The 24,769-nt window shown below is 41.7% G+C and overlaps 1 protein-coding gene across 1 annotated transcript; it reads right to left on the bottom strand.

Moving 5' to 3' along the window:
* Positions 1-32: 32 nt before the first annotated feature.
* LOC306969328 (neurabin-2-like) lies at positions 33-24,073 on the bottom strand. Its single transcript, XM_079564942.1, has 15 exons — positions 23,917-24,073; positions 18,870-19,271; positions 18,464-18,654; positions 18,059-18,385; positions 15,599-16,195; positions 8,249-8,381; positions 7,766-7,886; positions 7,207-7,311; positions 6,991-7,126; positions 4,771-4,914; positions 4,497-4,550; positions 4,283-4,414; positions 3,967-4,064; positions 3,797-3,893; positions 33-2,702 (listed from the first exon to the last, which is right to left on the bottom strand). The coding sequence occupies exons 2-15, from the start codon at positions 19,180-19,182 to the stop codon at positions 2,649-2,651; spliced, it is 2,502 nt and encodes an 833-aa protein (XP_079421068.1). The 5' UTR covers positions 19,183-19,271; positions 23,917-24,073; the 3' UTR covers positions 33-2,648.
* Positions 24,074-24,769: the final 696 nt, after the last annotated feature.

Genomic DNA, 24,769 nt, shown 5'->3' with positions numbered 1-24,769 from the left:
TGGTTTTCAAACAAGTGTCTGCCATGTTCTCTGGAAATCCCGAATTCTCAACTACCTACAAAAAGCTCTTGGGAGTTATCTGAATTATCACTGGCAACTAATTTTCTTTTTTGTTTTGTTTTTTGGACAGACAATATTTGACTGAAGCAGGTCTTTGTCACTGAATCAGGTGTTCCTAATGTTTGTATTTATTTCGAGCACTGATGATAATAAAAGACAAATCGTGCTGTATTTCTGAGCGTCGTCTGTGACACATGAGCACGACACACCACATATTATTCATTTCTTTATTAATCCTGACAGGGTTATTGAGACAAACATGGTGGCGTGAGCAGGAGGACATGGGAGTTTTGTAAAAGATTGTCCTACTCCACTGTTGACACACATACGATACCTCACCGTTTACACTGATCAGCAGCTTTAATTTGATACACCAAGTCAAAAACCATAATCATCGCAGTGAAATGCATCGAAACAGGTGTACCAAATTATTGTAACTTGCAAGTGTTTTATAAAGATATGAATAATAATTAAAGAAAAATCTCCCTTGTTTTTATTACTATTACCAAGAAAAGGCACCTGCTCAAGAGAGTGTCTCAATGCCGACAGTTCATTCAAATAACTGCACATTGTCATTTAAGGACTATTTAAAGCATAAGGAAGTGACAAAAACAGAAATGTTGAACGCCTTTCCACAACGCAATGGCTTATTGGGGTTCGAAAGGCAAAATCCATCTACAATCGGCGCTACAATCCCTCAGTGTGACTAGACAAGCAGGGCAAGTATAGAGACAAGGCATTCACATATATGAAAAGTGAGAACTGACATTTACACAGCCGTTTCATCAATGGAAATCTGTGTATTATGGCTCGTTCCCTCTAAAAGTCAGATCAGCAGGAGGCCTTTTGCACAAATGCGTTCAATTATTGATATTGATCGTTGACGTTGGCATTAAATTAATACATAAATACATAGAAATGACGTTGATTTTCAGAGTTGACCATTGAGCAATACTTTTGATATATAATTTAAAAAGCAAGTGATAGTCAGTGTAAAGACAATGAATGGTGATAGTCTATTAGTGTAAAGGCTTTAGGCATCACACATTAATACATGACCTCAATGCATACACCTCAAAATAAAATACTGTTTATCAAATTGGTATGGCCACACATTTAGTTATTATTAACAAGAGAATAAAAGCATATATACAAGACCTGGGGCAATTACAAGACCGAGATTGTGGGCATAAAGGATGTTAAAGAAGCAAAGCTTAAAGGTGCAGTGGGTAAAACGGTTAATTCTGGTAATCATTTTACGTGACAAAAGTGATTTTGAATATAATTTATATAACCTATCATTCCGAAACAAGACATAGAAATTCCCTCAACACCACACACGGCACCTTTAAACTGCTTTTGTAAAAATGACTGGACATGTTTCCTTGTGGATTCTACACAAATCTAATCGGAGCTTGCCAGCAAGCTTTTCCAGAAAAAGGAAAAAAAAAAACTCTTTCTGATGATAAAACCTGTGGAGAAACACACTAGCTCTACATTTTAGTGCAATGCTCTATCGGCACCACATGCAAATATTCTATTCCGACCGGCCCGACCTTTTCGAAATCCTACTGCAGTAATTCACAAGAGGAAGAAATGTGTGTGAAATCCCAGTCAGATACCTGTGACATCTACAGACCCGCAAATAACTTTTGGTTGGTAAATGTAGGTACTTCATGTCAAGCGCAAACTTGTTTTTACGCTCTATTTAAAATACTGCCACTGGACCATCTACTGATCTGCTAATGACAATTGTGTGTTTACATGCGCAAAGCAGAGTTCAACATGTAGAGAGAAAACACAAAAATGTGTAGGATAAATTGTGATTTTCTAGCGTTCCATATAGCACACATTTACCACTGCCATTTCTTACTTAACTGATGAATTGTAGCCTCTGAATGTGAAGGATTTTTATTAGATTTTTTTTTAGCTTCAGTAAAATGTCATTTTTGTGCATGTAAAAACACAAGCCATTTAGTAAACACATGTTGTACTGTATATACACCACAGAAGTCACACCCTGTTTGCCATTGATGTCAAGAGATGAATTCCTGTTGTTTCCTACTTTCTACCTACCTAAATACTTTTAAATACACATACAGAATATGTACAAACAATATGCCACCAAGTTTTCAATACACACTCCATTGCTTCAGTTTAGGCTGGATACAGACCTAAGTTAAGTCCCTGGATTTGATCGGCCACCCAAATTGTCTATAAAAACATGATAGCCATTGTGTTTGACAGTTCTCAAAAATGTATGGCAACAGCAATCCCATCAGCCAGTCGACTTCTTCAGCCGGTCCCTCTGTAAAGCACTTTGTGACGAGCCAGAAGTCATAACATGCTGTGAAAAATTCCAAGAATATAATACGCAAATATTCCATTTTGATTGCCAAGCACGTTGCCAGGAAGACACACAAGTATGATAACTTGTGACAGGAGATGCATTGTGGGATATTGAGTGATGGGGGGGCGGGGGCTGTACTGTCTGTTATAAGTTGTAGTCCATTCCCAGCATGATAGTGGATTGGTTGCAGCAGACAAACTAATAAAAAGGCAGCATTCTTCCTCAGAACAGCACAATTCTAGGAGGAGTTGGGGGTTTTCAGGGCATCCACTTTGGTCTCCAAGTCACTTATCTGAGGAAACAGCAGGAAATTGTTCAGTATTTTTAGGGAGAATGTGTATAAATAGATCAAGATTTGAGATCCCAAGCCAGAGGAATGTTTGTAGTTGGACAGAGGACAAAAATGGGAAATACTTGGGATGTTTTGTGATATCACTGTGTGATCAGTCACAAACCAGTGGATCTACAGGTAGACCTTTGACGCAGCCCCAGCAGATCTCAGCTTAAATTCATAAATGTCAGAACACTACTCCCTTACTTTCAGCCACATAATATCTACATACTTTTTTTCTCTAAAAAGTATTCAGCTTTCATGCAGATATTAAGTGGCTGAAAATAATGAGTTCTATCTGGCAACACGAATTATAAATCTGACCCTTAATAGTAGCAGTCGTCGTCGCAGTATAACTAAATGGTCTAAACTTACATAGCGCTTTTCTACCTTCATTAGGCCCAAAGCGCTTTACAGCAAGGAACCAGACACTCTCTCTTTCATACACCAGTGTACGCAGACACTGGAGGCACGATGGGTGAAGTGTCTTGCCCACGGACACAATGACAGTGTGCACCTGCAGGAGCTGGGAATCGAATCCCTGGCCTTCTGATCATGAGACGACCCACTCCACTGTAATAGTGTGCCTGTCGCCCCACTATTACAGTGTAGCAACATAATGATAATAACACAGGGTATTAGGCCTGTCCATGCTGGGAGATCATTCCCATCTCTCAGACTGTTTACTCGAAAAAGGTCTAGACAGAGCTCAGTCAATCAAATCAATGCATGGAGCTCTTAGCAATCTGTGTCTCTGTGACCAAGACGGTGACCAGGAACGGTCTAGTCTGAGTAATGCTTTATGTGCATTTTGTTTGTGAAATGTCTAACACTTGCTGTTTCAGTTCAGCTAATAAAACATTTGCGACCAATATTCATTATTAAATATCAGTCCTCCTTGTACTACACAGGCTTGCCAAGCTCTTTTCAGTGTCCAAATACATGTAATTACATGAATGTGACTGCCCTGTCAAGCTTTTTTGATATGAGTTCCTGTACACGACATACACGTTTCTTTACTTGACAAATAGTGTAGTGTGTGGTAATGGCCAGACCTTCTCCTGGAGGTTGACTGTCTCCTCGTTGTGAGTGGCCTGGCTCTGCTCCTCCACCTGCTGCTGCTCGGCCTCTTTCCTCTGAAACTCAGCCTCCCTGAAACGCACAGCTCTGTGTTAAGACTTTACAGAATATATTAATGAAATACAGTGTAATCTTGTTCTCTTACTTCTGCTGGTACTCTTTGATGAGCCTCTTGGCTTTGCTGTATTTCCGCTCCAAGGTTTGGTACTGAGACTGGGTTTCCTTTAGGTGTTCATCGACTGCCTGTCAGACAAACATACACGTGCAGTATGAGTAGACTCAGTCACTGGTCACATCTTTATCAATTATTGTTTAGAGATGCTTTCACTACAAAACTGCTCCCTGGCTGTGCTGTTTTTCCCCATTTCAACACCTTAGTTGTAACTGAACATTTACAACATGAGGAGTGGCCTTCAGTCTGTCTACATGCCGCAGTTTGCTGACAGTGCTGTGTGCATTACCTTGCACAGAGACTGTGCCTCCATCCAGTAGCCCTCGAGCTTCTCCATGCGCTCTTTACTGTCCCTGATGCTTTGTTCCAACTGAGCGCGCTCCATCCTCCAGCGCAGCCGGTCCTGCTCGGCATGTGCCAGCTGTGACAGAGTCATGTCAGAGCACAGTTAGCGCTGTCTGTGCAGTAACACTGGGTGTTTGATATCAGTTACGAGAGCTCACCTTCCTCTTCAGCAGCTGGACCTCAGCCTGAGTAACAGCATGTTTGATCTGGAGCTATAAGATATATTCAAATGTCTTTAAAATGATTACATGAGTTATGGACCAAGACACAGACATACGGAAATGGTTATTGAGTTTTCCTTTTCCAAATTATTTTTTATTTTAAAACTTTAGTGTCACTATTGGGGGAAGTTGGTCTTATCAAGCAAACGTCTATATCTACTACTAGTCCAATGTTTCAAGCATTTATAAAATGTGTTTATTTAGTTGATACCTCTTTGAATTTATGTGCCAGTTTCTCCGGGTCCAGCTCCACTGGAGACAGGGTGTCCTGGTGCTCTGCCAGGTCAAAAACCTCAATGGAGTTTGGAAACATCGGGCTCATCTCCTCCTCCTCATCTGTGGCATACTCCCCTGTCTATGGACAACACATGTGACTTTATATTAGATAACACGAGAACTGCCCCAAGGGGAGGAGTGGGAGAGGACACAAGACTGATAAAACGGTTACAGTCAATGTTAGATTTTTTTCTGTAATACAAGGAATTCACTTTCTGCGTTCTTAAAACACAATAAGCAAGTGACACTAATTTTATTTCACCAGTAACATAAGACTGTTCTTGTTTATATGTAAGATTCTATGAGGCTGTGTCATTGGATTTGACTTTCAGATAGTGTCTTCTTAAAGGGGACATATGGCAGCAGGCCCAAAAGAAGCCCACAGTGTGAGTGTGACATTACAGATGAGGTTATGGAAACAGGCTACAGCAGTTCAACGACGAACACAGGACGACATCTGTGAAACTGGAGGCATCCCGCCTTTCTAAATGTCTCCTGCTAAAAGGCTTTGCTCAATCAATACCTGGCTGCCAACCACTCTCCTCCAGGTTCTCCTCTGCAACACTAAACAAATTAACTTCACATTAGCTCTTGTCCATGTTGACAGAAACATACCACTACTGCTGACAAAAGATTTAACATAAAAGTGTTTTGCTTTGTGGTATCTCTGGAAGGCTATCAATACCTCAGCCCATCTCTGACAAGAAAAGCGCAGGTCTTTGTGCTTGTGTTGTTCGAGAGCATCATATTAAAGGACTTTAATATCCTTTAGGAACTGGCTTTAATATCGAGATGCAGTCTGCTGTATATGGAGTCTCTGGATGTGATTGCAAATCAGTAGACACATAATGAAATAGGTGCCTGAAACTTAAGTCTGGGCACAGTTTCTTCAGCCACAGGGTAATTCTAATAAATAGATTCCTTCAATTCATTTATAACAAGTAATTAGATCATTTCTCTTTTTAGGTACACACTATATTTCGTATCCAGTGGTCCCCAAAGGGGAAACCCCCCCTGGGGGGCCTTAGAGACACTGCAAGGGGGCCCCAAAGCTTGTCTACAAAACAAGTACTTTGAAAAAATATGTATTTTTAAAGGAAATATACATTTGCTACATTATACTACTTTAAACCAGTGTTCATTTTGACAACATGTTTTAATTTAGTTTTAGTCTTTTAACGAAAATGTCCTTTTAGTCGAGATTTAGCCAAATAATTTTCTTAAATTTTAGTTTAGTTTTAGTCGACTAAAATAGCATGGACATTTAGTCGACTAATGATATTTAATTATTTAATGATATTAATTATAATCAGATTTAATAAAGCTCCACTGCTTTATGGAGCTTCCAACATGAACAAAGCTTGGAGCTGTTCCTTTGGCAGTGATTGATCTGGACATTTTAGTCATAGTTTTAGTCCAATTTTAGTCGGCAAAAATATTACATTGACTAAAAGTAATATTTTAGTCGACAAAATGAACACTGCTTTAAACCAGTATTTAGCCAGCAGTCCCGGCTAAATGTTGCTTTTTATTGAATCTTAGATATAAAAAATAATAACAAATTCCTCAGAATGTCCCAGACTTTGGAAATGGCTTATGCTACTGCATGAATACTGTATATTCTGGGATTGGCTTTACAGACATGACCTGTTTTTGTGAGTCCACATTGGCTCATGGCATCAAATATTTTCATATATATTTCATTAATATGATCTATCTATGTGACTAGATATTCAAAGGATTTTACAGTAAATACTTGTGATGCTGATGTATTGGCAATTAAAAGCATGAGGACATGAGTCCACCACTGTCAACTATCCAATCAGAGTGTGAGAGAAGTCCAGGCTTTGGGTTGTCAGATCTTATAAACCAGTAGGCAATTAACCTAAATATATATAGTTAGGCAACACGCTTTCCTTTTGTCCCCGAAGTGCCTTTTTGAAAAGAAAAATAAGTGATTATTCTCCATACAGTGTCTTTTACAAGTTAACATAAAATATGAGAAAGACCAGACTGCTAAAGCCTATCTTATACAGTGCAGTGAAATGAAAAACATGTTTTTCTTGCAGTAGCATGATTGACCACCAGGTGGTGAAATGGACTGGATTTCCATGACAACCTACAGAGTTGTGTTTTCTATGGGCTATTCCTGTACCTCCTCATCTTCGTCCATGTACTGTTTGTATCTCTGCTCCATCATCTCCCTCTGCCACCGCTCCTGCTCCAGTGTCTGCTGAATGAGCTGGGCCACTTCACTCTGCTCCCCCGGCTTCTCCCGACCAATCATAAACCTGCAAAACGGTCAACGCCACCATTGTCAGATGGGAAGACTGTATCTGGAAATATCCAGGCATAAATAAAGAGGACATACTTGACAACGCCTGATGTATTACGTAAAACAGAGGCAGCGAAGGCCTGGGTCACGCCAACCAGACTGGTCCCATCCACTTCCACTATCAAGTCATTCACCTGGATCCTACAAATCAGGAGACAATATCATATACACAAGGTTAAAAATCATTTTGACCCCATTTTGATTGAAGTAGATTTATGTCAAATATGCCTTTTGTAGATAAATGCTTTACGATATTAAGCCATGTTATCATGCAGCAAACAAAGATCCACAGTAGGGAAGTTGAGTGCTTTTTTATGATTTCCTTGTGTACTGCATCATGTAGGTCAAATAGTTCACAAACACCTAAACCAGCTCAGCAGATGTACAGTGGAGTTAAATTTAGTTTCTTACTATTATTACTAATCTATTGTTACTATTATGTTTTAGAAAATGACAATGAAGTGAGTTTATGAAGGTCTATAAGCCAAGTACACGCTATTCCTGTCCGAGCTATATTTGAACTTATAATTAAGTCCACATGCAGTGCAGATGGAACAGACGTATAGAGTATGTGCACAGTCAGTCATATACGAACCTGCTGTCTCTCTGCGCCGCTCCTCCCTCGGTCACTGTCTTCACAAAGATCCCCAGCTTCTCCAGTCCCATATCTGCTCCCGCACCCATGCCAATGATACTGATGCCCAGGCCGTCACTGTCTGCAAATATGCCCAAGATGTCACAGAATACTTCAGTGCCACGGTTACAGTTTCTTCAAGACGCTTCTACAATTTTTAATACAAACCTGAGAATGATATATTTGATTTTTTAATAACTAAACTAGTAAAATGTAAACATCAAACAGCAATGAATGAGGAAAAAATGAAAGGTGTTCTTTTTTCTGCTTCACCACGCTTAATCACTCTCTCATGGCCATTATGTTTCGCATTACAAGCCGCTAATTGGGCTAATCCTTGCTAGGTTTAATCCTGTAAGGGGATAATGAGGTTGTGAGCAGGCAGACAACAGTTCACGACACTTGCAGTGCTGTCAGTACAGTGTGCAGGAGTTCTGTCTGCACCTTTCTCCAGGTCCACGGGGAACAGGTCCAGCTTCTCCACCCTCTTCTCCAGCTCATACTCCGCCGATGCCGCCATCGGGTCCACGTCATCGTTACGACGGTCGTAGTCCTCGTTTGAGTAGGTCGCGAACACCTAGTGAACACAGGGCAGAGGGCAAAGGTCAATGGCTTTGTGGTTATGTTGGGGAAAATTTAAAGACAGAGTATTCAGATGTTCATGAAACCTCACCTAATCATCCCGATATGTGGGAAACATGTTCAAATCATGCTTTACTGGCAACTATTTATTCACATCTTACATGTTGAAAAGCTTTTTGTGTTTACTTTTCTTTTTGGCTCTGAGCTGATGATCCAATCAGAAAGCAGAATGAGCCTATGGCTAAACCCAGTCAGAAATAAACGTAAAGCAATGCTCTCTCATTGCCTCAAATGGTGATAGTGCAGGCCTCGATTTGTCAACCTTAAACTCAGTGGCCTCATTGCCTTTGATAAACCACTCAAAGTGGATACGCTACTTAAGTAGTAGTAGTCACCTCCTATGGACAAGTGTGGCAAATGAGCAGTTACTATAACACTAAAAACAATGTGTCTGGTTTGTTCAAAGCTATTGTTATGTCAAATGAATAAATAAAATAAAATAAAATAAATAAAGTGTATTTTTGTACATCTCTTTAATATCTTTGATAACTGTAAATAGTGACATTAGCCTAATGTCTTCAGGCTAACAACTGCATAATCAATCTCAATTTACAAAGTTACTTCATTTGCTTTTAATGTATAAATGAATAGATAAGATGGATCTGCTGACGCAGTTGTTTTTCTGTAGCGATGCCGCCTCGTGCTTCACAGCTAGAAGGTCCAGGTTCGATCCCCGGCCGACGGGGCTTTTCTGTGTGGAGTTTGCATGTTCTCCCATGTCTGCGGAGGTTTCCTCCGGGTAATCCGGTTTTCTCTACCACTAAAAACATGTACAACAGGCCAGAATGAATGTAGTGTGTGAGTGGTTGGTGGTGGTCGCAGGGGCCGATTGCACAGACTGGTAGCCTCGCCCCCCAGGGCACCTGTGGCTACAATCGTAGCTTACCACCACTGAGTCTGGCGTGAAATAACAATGACTACAGGGTCGCGCTTTGAGAAACTTGGTAATACAGGCTTGTAAAGCACAATACAAGTGTAAGACATCATTATTATTATTATTAAATTACCAGAATGTGTAAAATTAAGACCCGTCTTAAAAATAACAACCTCGGCACTGATCGGATCCACACGCGCGGTTGGCATTTATTACAAGACAACCAGGCCCACTGAAATGCAAACAGTCCATAAATACAAAGATAATCACTCCTGACTTATAATATCATTGACTGATTACACTATGTCGGCCACAAATAACACAGGAACAATCAATATCAAGGAGCACAATACAGATTGCATTTCCAACTGCACAGAGATCATTTTGTGTGTGAAATAAGAGAATAACCTTCTCTTTTTAACGGCAGCGCAAACAATGCCCGTATTGTCCTGCCTCACTTCCCATTTTAAGCTGCAGCAGTTAATGGTTACGGTCCCAAAACTCGGACCCCTGTCGTTAGACGTACAGTGGATTCAAGACATTTCAGACTTTATGGTCTGTTTCATTATGTAGCAATCTGTTACTGTTTTGCAAATACATGTCTGATTACCCAACAATCATTCAAATGTCAAAAGTAGTAAAAGTAAATAGCAAGTAATACAGTACATTTTAGTAGCAGACTTCTACATAATAACTGGATATAATAGGGGGGTATGTTTACTTCCTGAGCCTACTGTACTCAGCGTCTACAGGGAATACGCCGCCCGTTGAATAACCTGCCTTGTCCATCTAAAAATACACTTCTTTCATGTTAAAGACATTAATAAATCATACAGCCTCGTGATTCATGTCCCCCCTTTCTCCCACTCTCCTTCACCTCCCTCCTGATGAAAAAGGGTCAGCCGCATCTGTCCCCAGCGACCAGGCCGGCGGTGGTCACATGATTCAGTTTCCATAGTAACTCGCTTGCCCACTGTGAGTTTGGCGCAAGCTTCAGCTTTTCGTCTCTCTCACTGTCCAAAGGGAATGTCGTAAGAGTGAAATGTACTGAATTGGACGTGGGAGAATCTGTTAATAAACATATGAATTTGATCATCCTGCATTTACAAGGCTGTTCTGTCTATAGGGATTATTCGAGCCTGAACAAGGTCAGAGGGCGTGATTGTCAAACTGTTTCCTGTTGTCACGTTTCCTTCCTGTTGAGTAACTTTAAAGTCGTTCAAGTGCGAGTATGGCCTTTCTGAATCATCCACTAACCCAGTGCAGCTCAACTATTATTATCGTAGGAGGATGAGTGACAGGACGAATGTACAAAACATGTCCCAAAGAGGCTCTCAGTATTAAAAGCATTGATATTGTAAACCCTAATTTACAATGAAAACAATTTGGAATAACTATTCTATCTGCTTATCTTCACAACTGCAAGGCCCAAAATGAGACTCTCTCACTCCCATTCATCTCTAACTCTGAGTGCCTGGGTCCAAAAACCAAAGTAAATCAGCACCTCACTCTTTTGTGTTTGAGTATGTTTCACATTCATAATGATTACTGATTGTAATGATGACATCACAACTTGACTTCCACTTTATACAGTACATCAACAAATTAATATATTTAATATTTGTCTGTCACTGGATTGTATGTATGCAATGCATCCTCTAGAGCAGAGGCGCCCAAACTTTTCAGGCCGGGACCCCTAAAATCTCTATGCAAACAACCCAGAACCCCCACTGCAAAAAACAATTAGTAATATAGATAATATTAAGCATAAAAAGATTTCAACTCTGGTTTATGTATTAAAATTGTTTAAGAGGCGAATAGAGTAATTACAAAATTCACTCAAGCGAGAGTATCTTAATTTTACTCAATAAGGAGTAAAAAGTAGTTACCAAAATAATTACCCATGTAACCTCATAAATGTTTGAACTTCCAAGTACTACCAAGCCTATATAAAAAAGAAAGATTAAATCAGGAGGAAACCGGGTCTAAAAAAGAGACCTAACTTAAATGCAACATGAATGAAGAAATCTCTAATTAAAATTGCACATGCCCCTGAACACCACCTGAAGACGCTGAAGTACGACCAGTGGAACACGTACCACAGCTTGTGAACATAATGGCATTTAAATCAAACTATTTGGCACGACATCAGTGGCTAATCTATAATATGCAAATGATCGATGTAATGATCGCACAAGGCTGAGCGGAGACACTGTGCTACTGTTTTTGCTGAAGGCTGTTAATTTATAACTCGCTCATTCCACAACGTTACAGCTCACGACTGCATCAATGTGGGAATGGGCTCAGGCGCTTGCCCTGTACTGTGGCGCACGTCTACCTAGAAATGAGAGTAGAGAGAGTGGGTTTACTGTACCAATAACAATGAAGTAAGGGGATTTGATTATACAGCAACAAACTCACTGCCTGGTGAAAGGTTCCCTCAAGATACTGCAGGTGCAAAGACAATACAATGCTGGTAACAGATCTGCCAACCACTGGGTTAGACACTCAACAAATCATGCAATAATCCTGTATAATACTAATATAGGGGATAATCCTGGTATAGACCCAATGTGCAATCATATTAGTCATTTACAGTAGTCCTTTAGTCAGAGCAGGTTTAGTCTGGGTCTAGCGGGACTAGGAAAACCCGATATTTCATAAGGTCCTGTTGGTACTTGGAAAGTATTATATATTTGTACATAGTTGTATTTTTAATAATCAACCAAACTGCAAAAAGTCCCAGATGAAATACCTGAAATAGCCAGTGTCTAATTCGCGTCAAGTGTGGCGTGTGACCTAACACAGTAAAACGACAACATACCAGACATCATTTTTGGGCCCGGTTGGTGATTCTTATCAATCAGCTTCCTCTGTGCGTATCATGTGTTTACGTGTGGAGGTGTGTGCTGGGAAGGAAAACAAGCACACCCATCCACATTCCACCTCTTTATAGATACTCACAGAGGTAGCCTTGTTTACAAACCCCGCGTGTGTGTCGAGGCAAGTCGGGGCAAGATGGCCACTATTAACATGCATGAAACCGCTTCAAAACACTCCAAACGCCACCGATGAAACTATGACGAGGTCACAATGCATGCTTTTGATCAGTGAGTTGTCAGCACAGAAAGCAACTGGAGACATTGCACTACAGCACATAAACCTTTCTATATTCCTTTTTTTAAATGCATTATGTGCTACAAGAATGTATTAAGGAGACATCATTTAGCCCAATCTTGCCATAGAAAATAACAATGGCATTCACTCCCCACTGGAGTAGACTGACAAAAACAATGTGCCAATCTGCACCAATGGCCCTCAAACCGCCACCTGTCACCCACTCACCCACCACATTCATCCAGTGGCGAGGTGGGTAACGTGTCTTGCCCAAGGACACAATGACCTAAATTGTAGACAAACGGCAGACCTTTTGGACCTGTGGATCCACTTGCTGTTGATCCGAAAGGTCAGATTTAGGCCAGTTCAGGGATAAATCATCTCTAAAAGCCAGGTCTAGGGGTAAAGGATCTCTCTGCTGAAACAATTTGCTGTAGATAAACAAGAATCCACTTTCAGATCATTGGCAGGAACAATATACAATTCAGAGATATGGGGACTCTGTGCCCTACAGTGCATTGAAACCCAACATTAGTATTCAGCCACACATTGAATGCATAGCTCTCACTTTCTTTCTGCTGCAGAAAGTCACAGGGACAACACTGTCGGGAATGTTATTTTTTATTTATTTATTTGTTGCTGAACTTGAAGATGTTGTAACAATAAGGAACAGAACGTTGCCCCAACGGACATGTCTGGACCGGCGCGGCTCTTTGTCATTGCGGCACAACTATCTGTAAATGTGGAGACATGTTCGGTATCTGATCTAAATCCCCAGGGAGCACTTCCTTAGAGGAGGGTTTTATTCACATGCGTGCTGTCACCATGAATTATGGGGGAGCATAAGCCTCCTGGCTCCTTCTGCTCTATAGGTGGCTGCAGTGCACAAGCACAATACGCCTGAAATGGTCAAGTCTGATCAATCGAAACAGCTGGACTTTTCTGACGTTTTACAGGTGCCCCACTTTTTAAGTCAGGAAAGTCCAGCTGTTTAGATGGATGTGATTTATAATAAATCTACTTGGATGTCTTTGGATTCCTGTTTGTTGTTAAAAGTCGTAATGACTGGAGAGTGATTTGTCATAGTATCAACAGCTGGGATCGCATCTTCATCTTTTTTTCTTACACACGCCCCACATTGTTTGGCATTTGCTGCAGCAGTGTTGCGACTTGAATGGAAGTTGCTGATGTGCCTGTTATTGTTTTAGTGCCAGTGAGATCAGGTGTCTGCGTGGTTTGCACTGAAGGCTGTTCTGACCGGACTCTGCAGCTACTGTTGACGGGCTCTCCGCCTCCACAAACACTGCTTTCTCTGCACAGCTGAGCTGCTCAGTGAATGTCACACAACTAAAAGGTAAAAAATGGCTACAAAACAGTTGTTCAGTATTTGTGTGAACCCGTTTTATTACTCTTCGTACTGTCGTCAAAATACAGTAACACTAAAATTTCAGCTTTTGAAAGTGTAAACATTTCTATTCATGCAATACACAACACCAAACACGAAACTCAACTCTTTCCCATATGTTAAAATGGTGATATATTTTATCTTGTTCAGCACTTTGAGAGTCACTGTGTGTCCAACGCTCTTTACAAATACATTTTGATTGATTGATTAATTGATTGAATCAAAATACACAATGACCGAACTCCACAAAAGCTCCTGAATGCTTTTAAAGAGACCGAAACAATCTGATTGATTATTATTTTGAATTGATGGAGCGGCCACGATGTCCTGGACTTTGGGAATGGTTGCCATAAACTATACTGAGCATCACTGAACGATATGGGACTGCAGCAGTGATCCATCTCACCCATCACCCAGAGCTGCTGAGAACATCTTTATTTATCCTTGTTAAAGCAGGGGTACCCACTTGTTTCTAGCTCAAATAAAGCTTTGTCCGACAGCAAAGAAGTGTCAGACAGCACTCACTCACACTGTTTGTATTCTTCACAACTTTTCACATTTACAACAAATCCTACAGTGGCAAAAAGACAATTACTCAACAACAAGAAAATCGGGGCATCATCAAGTGCCTCAGCTTTAAATATCATGTGTAACAACTACACAGGGATAAGTTTCTCCTTTAGCAGCCACCAAACAAATATGAATGCGATTTTACATATGATGATTCACTACTATGGACGATTACATTTCTAAGCACTACTACACATATTTCATGTTCATTTCCCGGGTGCACAGTGACAGCACGTCAGGGCATGTTTCAAAGTCACTGCGCTCAGCCGGCTGACTGACACTCTGGGCTGGGAGTAGGGGGTGAAAGGCATGTGTTGGAGTAATACACACCTCACCATTTTATGAGGCTGAATGAAGATGAGTGTTCAAACACAGTGACAGAGTTTAGATGAAAGTAAAATCAACAAAAATCCCCAATGATTCCAATGCTACAAAGAGGAAGTTCAGTTAACACATTTTTATGAATGTGAAAGTCAAGGTTCACTGTAATGCTCTATGTAAAGCCTCTAGAGTCTTCACAATACAGATGTGTTTTTGTTTCTTCTAAAAGTAAAAAGGAAGCTTCTAGGCTTGGTGCTTTGAACCTCCAGACAGATACAGAAACCACTCAGGAAGTGTGTCGATACTGAGTTACTTCACGCTACGTGTAGCTTTCTATCATACAAGAGAACAGACGGATGTAAATATATTTCAGTCGTTGTAATTACACCACATAAGGCTGTAATACCAAGGTTAAGGCTGTGATATGCTGCCAACCACAGTTACCAGGCATGTGCAGAGGGCGTGAGGGGAAAAAAAATGACAAAAAGCTCTTTTTTAGCTCTTAAAAAGCTCTTTTTAGGTCTTAAAAAAAGCATATACGTAACAATCATTTGAATTATGTATAAAAAGTCCTCACAGAGGTCATTATTTATTTAAAGGCCCTGTTATAATTTTTTTTCTGTACTCAAATTGAGAAGATAGTTTTGTTTAAATTGTTAAATAAGGCCCAAACCTATGTCCTACCTAACCCTCTAACAGCAAATCAACACTACCTTCTGTCCCTCTTTCTCAAATGTCTGTGAATACAATCTACTGCAGGAGACCAAGATGGATTTCACTCTACTACGAGTACAAGAAAAACAACAGTTATGCCAAAAACGGTGTGACTTACAGTTAAGAAACCTTCTCCTCATTCACGACCCACCTTGATTGGCTGCGTGCTGAACTGGATCTTGCGATTGACCGGCGCCGGCTCCTCCTCCTCAGGAAGTCCTTCAATCTCGTGGCAGCTGCTCTCGGGCTGGTACTCCTCCTCCTCCTCCTCCTCGTCATCGTCCAGTTGACTGCCGCCCGAGTCGTCCTCGCCGATGCCGCTGTACGCGCTGATGTCCACCGAGTAGTCCTCCCTCCACTCCTCCTCGGCCCGCTCCGTGTCTCGGTGGTCGGGCGAGGCTGGGATCTCTCCGTTCTCCAAGGCGGCGGCGTGCACCTGCGCCTGCACCAGAGTGGCCCCCTCAGAGTCCGAGCCGCCGTTGGCTTCACAGTGGTCCACGATGATGATGGGCTCGGTGCTGGAGCCCTTGTCTCTGGACTCGGTCAGTTCCTCTGGCGTCACAGTGACAGCGACGGGCACCGAGGGGGGACAGTGGTTCTGGTAGATTTCACGCGTGTCAGAACTGTCATTCTCCTCGCTCTGGACAGATCCATCTAATCCCTGTTCACAAGCTGAGGAGGTTTCTAGCTCTGCCTGGTTTGTCATTGCTGTGGTTTTGTCCAAAGAGTCCTTACTGGGCGCTACCACCTTATTCAAAACAAGATATGACAAAGATTTAGCATAAAAAGAACACCATGCATGTATTTAAGATTTATTTGCTCCTGTGGGCTTTACAAGACAGGATGGTGCATGAAATAGGATGAATGTTTCCAATGACATCACGCGTAGTTCCGGCGGCCATTTTGAATACCGAAGTAGAATTATGCAGTACTACATGTAGGAATATCTCTACTCAGGATGAAAATGAAAGACAACTGATTGACAGTGGAATTTTTATGTACTCGTAATCATTGCTCAAGAAGATAACAGTAAAAACATGTCCCCAGAGAGTGCATGTTTATGTGATATAACCAGCAAATGCGGCACAGACGTAGCAGCTCTGTCTGTCGAGCTACAGCAGGATTTACTAAAGATCTGCTTCACTCCTCAGACTAAATTAACACATCAAAGAGGAAATAGAAAATCTTTATCTGTGATTTTTGTTATGTCAACAGAGTCTCAGTCTGAGTCAGTGTTTAAGCTGCTCAAGACGTTAGCATGCTACCGGTTAGCAACTGTCATCAATCAACTGTCAACCATTCAACACAATAGACACATGTGTGGCTCACATCTATGAACACCGAGGAAATACTGCAGTAACAGCTCAGCTCTCACCTGTGTCACATGTTATATGTGGAGGTTTGGAGTGTGGTTTAGGGCTTTCTCTTGGAGAGGTCAGAGCTGAGCTGTTGAAACTAAATGCTAACTGGTAGCATGCTAACATCTTAAACACTGACTCACTGGTTTCATCAAATAAACGTGCGTCTCTGGGGACATGTTTTTACTGTTATCTTCTTGAGCAATGATTACGAGTACATTAAAATGCCACTGTCAATCAGCTGTCTTTCTTTTTCATCCTGAGTAGACATGTTACATGTTGTAGTACAGCATAATTCTACTTCGGTATTAAAAATGGCCACCAAAACATCAAAAGTCACATGACTGAAAGGCATGTATAGCTGTTAGCATTTAGCGATCAGCTGTTGTCAACCCATTCAGGTGAGGTCAACGCCTCAGTCGTAATCATGACTGAATGTACAATCCCTTTTTATGAACTGTATAAAAGTGGCCCCTGAGCTAAAGTCTGAATCATATTCTGTTAAGTCTGCTTTTTGTGGGGTCGGATACACAACAAGTTGCACACTAAACATCATCTTATTAAACCACAGGAATTATTTAACGCTAAATGCCATGAAACTTGTCATACCTTGCCGTTAGGAACTGGCTTCACATTCACTTGTATGGGGATAGAATACTCAATTCAAGCAGGTAAGCTAACAAATGTATGCAAGCTCAGGTAGCTAAAGGCATTGCTATGATTTCTGTGGGCTAAAATGCAACCTGACCCACTAGCTGCTGTGTAGCAGATAATATGTGTTTTTATTCAATTAGTGGCTGGAATAATTGCACTTTGCAGCAGCATGTAATGAAATGAGTGTAATAACATGGTAGTTACTTTAAAAGAGGACACACGTAACCTATTTCAAGATAATAAGCTTCATCCTAACCCTAACCATAAATAAAGACTATGAATAAAAAGGAAACAGTTTGAATTCTTTTTTGTGTTATATTTATGTTAAAAGAACGGCAAAATACATTATCCATGTTTTAGTTACAGTGCTACTGCAGTCTTATTACCATGCCATTTCTGTGCTACAAAAGCAAAGCAGGACAGAATAATGTGTTCACCATTAGTCACTAAAATGTATGTTATGTAATATTACTATTTCATGCTGTAGAAGGATTAAAAAAATAAGTGCTTTGGACAGTGGAAGAATGCAAGGGGGTAAATGGCATATAAACTGGCTCAGTGGGTTGCTACAGTATCAACAACAAATAAGACATGCTTACCTTCCTCAGAGCTTCGTTCTTGGGGGGAGGTTTAGGTTTTGGTCCTAAAGCGGGACCGGAGCGGCGCTGGGGGAGGTAGTTGTTCTGTCCTTTGCTTTTCTCAAAAACTGCACTAAGCTGGCTAACCGTGGGGCTGACAGCCTCTCCTGGGCCGCTTGCATCTGCCGGAGCTGGGATACAGGCAGGCACAGGAGCGGGCGGGTCGTCCAGTCTGTCCAGCGCCTCCGTAGAACCATTAAAACGAGCCACAACGTCCAGTCGGCCGTCCTGAAACCCAGAGGCGCGCTCCTTCTTCAACAAGATTCTGTTAGTGGCGGCTTGCTTTTCCTGAAAAGGAACAAAAACAACTATTCATTCAAATCTGTGGCTTTCATCTGTTGTATCAAAAATGGTATTGGATCTGACCTGTAGAACTCTCTGTTCAAAGATTTGCCTCGTTTCTTGTAACTTGGAGATGCCCATTCCCTCAGCTTTGCCGTCGAAGCGGTTGACTCTTTCTGACACTGTGCTGCCCATTTTGAGCAGAGCGCTGTGGTCGACGTGCTCACTGAGGCCAGATGTCCGAATTAAGGTAAATTTCACATCCGGATCTTTATCTACAACAGACAAATACAAGGGTCTAAAATGTCAGGGGTTTGTGTGAGCCATACAGCGAGAGTTTGCCATAATCTGATATAATGTTTTTGTTCTTGTAAATAAGACACAATTATGCAATTTTTCTGTATTTGCTTTGTTTGCTTCAACCCAAAGTCCAACCAAAACTCAGTAACCAGTGAAAGAATCCCCGACCAGCACAGGGGCACTGTCTTACCAATAGTTTTCCCGTCCTCCTCATCCCCGGGCGATTGCATCTGCATGAACATGTTCTTGATGCGGTCGACGTTCGATCCATACGTGCGACCCCTCTCGCTCGGGCGGGGCAGGAGAGCGGGTTTGGCTCCGCGGTCAATCCCTCCTTTAGTGGCGGTGCTGTTGAGGTGGTCTGTGGCCTTCTTGAGTGCAGCTAACCCCGCCTCGTACGCGTTCCGATGGGGAGAGGCGCTGCGCAGGCTAACGTTCCCATTGTTCCCCCCGCTGTTCCCGGCGGAGGTCCCGGTGCCTCCCGTAGGTTCGGTTTTCATCATGATTTTGGGTGAGTTAAACGCTCCCTGGAGAACAGCAGCAGAGCACAGAGGAGGAGGGCCGCATCCTTGGGCTGTCTGACACTCTGCACCTACAGCCGGAAAACACTTGTGGTCAGGCATTATTTATGTACAATATTGCTGCGACAAAGGTTCAAACTGTTTGCGTTTTAACAACACCTGTGCACAAAAACGAAGCTGGGAGTAGTAGACAAAAGGCTTACATGCACAATAACCTCAATCTAGTCTAAAGCTTGTCCTGATGAACACTAAATAAATAACTATTGTCAGTGTCAGTGTCATATCCTGTCAACACTGTCTCTGTTGACCTGATGCCTGGATAGTACCAATGTTTCTATAATACAGATTACTTTCATGTCACTCAGCAATTTTTCATATACTGTTAGCTTTGTAGCAGCTTGGTACTTGTCAAGACTGTGATCACGTGACCTCTACCACGACATTACTTTATTCAGCATCAATAGCATAGGCTTTATTTGTCGAACAGTATAGTGTGAACTGCAGGCACAGACATTCAGCAAATTGTCTTGCATACAGGACATGTGCAGCAGCTTAGGTTGTCGTCGTACACTATAGGCCGGCCTCCCTGACTGTATTTGTTTACAGTGGACCACATGCTGAGGAGCTGGCAGGTTAATCCCATTAAATGATGACGTGCTGTGACCTCACACATGGCCTCAGTCAGTACTGAAGTCTGCATGGATAGAAAGAAACAGGTCACCCACCTAAACTTCTCATCACAACATTATCTACACGGTAAGGTTTGCAGCACGTAGCAGCTCATGTTTTATAGGTGAAAGGAGCAAAGATAAGGTAATTTCACATTGTGCTCCACAACAGCAAACAAGTCATAACCAGTTAAAATAATGAGTTTGGTATGAAAAGACCTTTTGTAAAATTTTAAATTGAAGTAATTTTGTTGTGGAAGGGTGGAAGATGCCACACTGAAAATAACCTGCAGTGACAAAGTTGAGGTCACACTGATAAAATATCATGTGTGAGCAACAAAAAACCCGCTTCCCTTTTGTGTGTTATGTACAAAACCTGTTAATCCACTTTAGATCTAAAACATGTCCTGAAAATCATGTGATTCTTTCATATTCATATTTCTGAAATGTTCCTGGACTGGTGTAAAATTTCTAAGTCTAAGTCTAATCACGATATGAAAAAAACATTTAAATACATCTCAGCCCTGACTCTACATCTGTGCTGGGTTTAACAGTGATATGGGGAGATGAACTGAGATTGGTTTTAGAACAGTTTGTTGCCCAGCAGGGGCTCAGACTCTTCTATTCTCTCTCCAACTGTGGGATCTGTGTGAAAATTAATTCACAGCAGAGGTGTGAACACAGTCGAGACATGGTCACAGAGTACTTCCTCTGGTCCTTCATCCTACACATTTAAGACACATACTACATAGAGTCAGATCTAGAACAAGGTCGACGGATGTAATCTAGTCAGTACAGCACTGTTATCTGTGATCTCCATGTTCAAACTGCATCAGAGGACAAAATGGCCCGTTCAACACAGGCAGTATTGTGCAGGCAGTTTCCCCTAATTAATACAAGTAGCTATTCTTACTTGGAAGAATCAAACTGACTCTGGCCCATTTCAAAATGTATGTTACAGGTATACAGTGTTGATGGACAAGCTATTTGAAGGTTAGGTTAGGTGCTGTTTTGAAAAGATCTGGTGTCATCAAAGGCGGGTGGTACATTTACTCTACATGTACTTGAGTAACCTCATTAACAACTATCTAAACCTAAAATACAGAAAACACAATACATGTGCTGAACCGATCAAATCAATACAAAGAAAAGGGTCTATTCGATTCAATCAATACACACAATAGTCTGTTTTGATGCCTGTGTGTGTAGTAGATGACTCAGCTGGAGCCCTATTGATCAACATGAGGACTTGTTCCCTCTCAGACACCAGCTGAGGTAGGCCCTTGTGACACTGCCCTTTTAAAGAGTTCATTCGCACACTAAGATCATGTGAACACAAGTATGAGCACATTCAGTGGAAACATGAAAGAATTGACAGTTCTATAGAAAGTATTGGGGAGAAACAGACAAAATTGTTATCTTGGAATGACAGAGGTTTTAATCCCTTGCATATATAATTTAGATGACCAGGAAAAGTGTGAGTACACAAACAGTTGATAAACTCTTAGGCTTTTATGGCATGTCATAATAGCATTATTGATTAAGAAAGGGACTGAGATTCGGACTGAATATTGCATATTGATAGATAAACTGGGCAATATATGACAAATATGCCTAAGAACAAGTCACCACCATTGCCATCTGTGTGCATAAAGAGGTCCTTTCATCTTTTCATTTGGGCGGCACGGTGGCGCAGCGGTTAGTGCTCGTGCTTCACAGCTAGAAGGTACTCTGGTTTCCCCGACCACTAAAACATGTACAATAGGCCCTGGCCCTGGACTCCCCTGGTTAAATAAAGGTAAAACAAAAATCTGTTGTCTTCGAGTATTCATCGGCTACATGTTGAAGTTTATATACAGCTATACTGTGGAAGGGAGGAATGGGATGAAATCTCTAGATTTAGAGTGCGTAACCACTTACTCCACAAATATGACAATGACACTTTCACGTGTCCTGAACACAGGAGCATATTGTAAGAGGCTTATTGCAAAACAGCACCCACATATTGACATCATCGCTAATTGCTAATTCTAGTAAGGTAATTAAAGCTTAATAATTAATCTGAACTGAGATAATCAACATGCACTCTCCCTGTTGAGACAAAGGTTTTAATGAAGCTCCTAGAACTGTGATACCCAACGTTTGAGTCGAAACGTAAATTTGAGTCCCCAAAGTTTCACAGCGGGTCCCCAGGCCTTCTGGGGAGAAAAGTAAGGATCCAAACTAGGATGATTGAGTTGTAATAAGGAATGGCATTTAATTGCAAATTGTATTAATTGTTGACCGTAACCATTTAAAATAATAGAAGTCACTTAGAATTTGTATACTGTAGTTTTTTTCCAGATAGAAAAGAGTATTTGGTATTGGGATATTTATATGTAAAGTAGGGGGTCAAGAAGAGAAAACGTCAGAACCAATGTTCACAAGGATATTCAAAATGTCATAATTTTTCAATTTAGTGGAAAAATGAAGCCTGCTTATACCCCTTCACCACCAACAACAGAGCAAACTGCCTTTTTTCTGTATTAAAAGGTCAAACCAAACATTTCTACCAATTTCTTTCACTGCAAGAAATGTTGCTGTACTAAAGAGGTTTTTGTTTGTTTGTTTGTTTGACAACAATCAGGTTAATACAATGTCATCACAGCTGTATTAATTAGAAATAGCACTAATCAGCAGGAGAAAGTAATGTAGAAATACAGTAATCCAGCTCCCCTCATGTCAACATTCTCAAAAGGACTGTAGTTCTGACAGCCCCCCCATGTGATGACTATACTTACACCACTGCTGTGTAATTATCATACCTTCCTGAGGTGCTGTCCTCGCCTTTGCACTCTGGCCACTGGCTGCTCTGACAATTCTTGGCATATAAAAATAAATGGGAACTGACTGACATCCTATTGATGGGAGGTCCCTCCAGTGCTGCTCGCTTCAGTAAACAACCAAGCGTGTGTTTCCTCCAAATGTCACTGGCAATGTTGTTTCTGCGGGCAGTGTTGCACATGGAATACACTCTAGTGACATTAGACTTGTGTGAAATGATCAAAATCACGGTTGTAATGGTGTCGATATATTAGACAAATACTTGATCCTCTTCAGGGTGTTTAGGGCCAGTGCAGATGAGCCAGTACGTCCTTGCCTGCACAGCATCCTTGTATCTCTCTGCATGTCTGGGTGCGTCACGCGTAAAACGACCAACAGAAGGCACATTATGGCAGAGCTACAATGCCTCGGTCTATTCAACGCGACAATCCCCGCATCTGTTGGAAGGGAACTCGCAGGCCTCGTCTCAACGCTACAGTTCAATATGGTCAAAAATGGGGGAGAAAAACAGTCAAAGAAAGCACGCTGCCCCCTTTTCGCTTCTGCTGCTGTTGTTGGCAAGAAAGAGCTGGCTTTGTTGGCACATCCGACATGCAGTATGCTATCCGCTAACCCCAAGCTTGTGCGGTTTGTTTATCAGCGAAACTCATCTGTGTAACACCTGTAAATCTCATTGGATCGACCGAGTTACATTCTCGCATCAAAGACATAATATGATTGTTTATATTTGCAAGCAAGGCTTCCTCAGCTCGAGGCGCAGCGGACGTAAGACTAGTGCGCGTGGGTTTAGTTAGGAGAAAAATAAATAAAACAAACCACACAGAGCTATTCCTCCATCACATAGTTGGATTTCTCAATGTATCGCCCGTAATGTTTATTTGAATGCGAGCGGATAGTGCTCCGCGTGGTTTTGAAGTGGTTGGATGAGGAAAACGCTAGCTGGCCATGATCGCGCCACTAAAACGCACCGCTTAGCAAAAATAAATATAGTGGACGTTTGCCTTTATAAATGGTAATATAAGCGCAGCTCTTATTGTCACTGCCCGGTTTAAGATCAAGGGGTACAAGGACGTATGTAAAGGCCCCGATGTGGTCCCTCTGTCTGCTGCTGTTCCTTTGCGTCGCTTCCTTCCTCCCTGCAGCCAATTTCTTCTACCACACACTTTCCTTCTCCTGGCTAAAGCTAAACGCTAAGTGAAGAGAAACAGTAAAGTGGGGTTGGTACCTGGGGGCCCAGTTTGCGGGTGGTAGCCGGGGTGCCCGTCAGTATCCGCGGTTAGAGACGGGTCATTGTCCCGCTATAGCTGCTGCTGCCGCCGCTGCTGTTGGGTCCTGTCTCAGAGCAGTGCGCACGGCTGCCTCCTCGCGGTGCTCTTCCCTCCCTCCCCTCGCCCGCTGACTGCCGTCCTCTCATCGGCCTCACCCCCTCCCCATCGGCTCCTCATCTGTTTTCCTCAACCCCCGGCTGGTTCACACTGACCCCTGTTGTCGCTTTACAGTCTCTGCATCCTCGCATCCTCATTCCCTCTCGACACGTTTGATTTGTTTCTGTTTTGACTGGAGTGGGATTAAAGATTAAGGCTTTAAAGTTCGTGTTTGATAATAGTCTAGTGGTATTGCCCTGTATGTGGCTTCTTTTGTATTAGAAGTGCAGTGGTTCTCAAAGAGGGGTTGCCACAAGAGTAAAAGGCACTTAAGTTGGACTCTCAAAGGGACTTGGAGCACATGTTTAAAATTTAGCTTGAAATAAACAAGACATGTTAAAACATACACCTCTATTCATCCAGACCCATCTTGTGCTGCCTGCATAACTGAAGGAGGGCTCCCTCTGGCGGACTCACCACATGTGTACAGTCCATTGACATAAGCCTAGATGTCCATGCATTAGCCATGCCGCTCCATCTATGTGAATTGTCCAATGATTAAAGAATGATTAACAATAAATACGTTAAATATAAATTTATAAACTTTGTCATCATCTTTTGTAGTAATATTAGGAATAGCTTCGGAATGACCTAGAACAAATGAACATTATAGTCGAGTCGATTCTATTCTTTACAGTTTATTACATCTTAGTA

This window comes from Gobius niger (assembly GCF_951799975.1).
Source record: "Gobius niger genome assembly, chromosome: 10".
In the NCBI taxonomy this organism is placed as follows: domain Eukaryota; kingdom Metazoa; phylum Chordata; class Actinopteri; order Gobiiformes; family Gobiidae; genus Gobius; species Gobius niger.
This window is presented reverse-complemented; position numbering and strand designations above follow the sequence as displayed.

Bases quoted from the DNA above. Each gene is read 5' to 3' on its own strand.
- LOC306969328 (XM_079564942.1), bottom strand. From the start codon at position 19,182: ATGATGAAAACCGAACCTACGGGAGGCACCGGGACCTCCGCCGGGAAC. The intron at 16,196-18,058 runs GTAAGCATGTCT...GTTTTGAATAAG, and splicing joins AGAACGAAGCTCTGAGGAAG to GTGGTAGCGCCCAGTAAGGA. The intron at 3,894-3,966 runs GTAAGAGAACAA...TGTGCGTTTCAG, and splicing joins ATCAAAGAGTACCAGCAGAA to GGAGGCTGAGTTTCAGAGGA.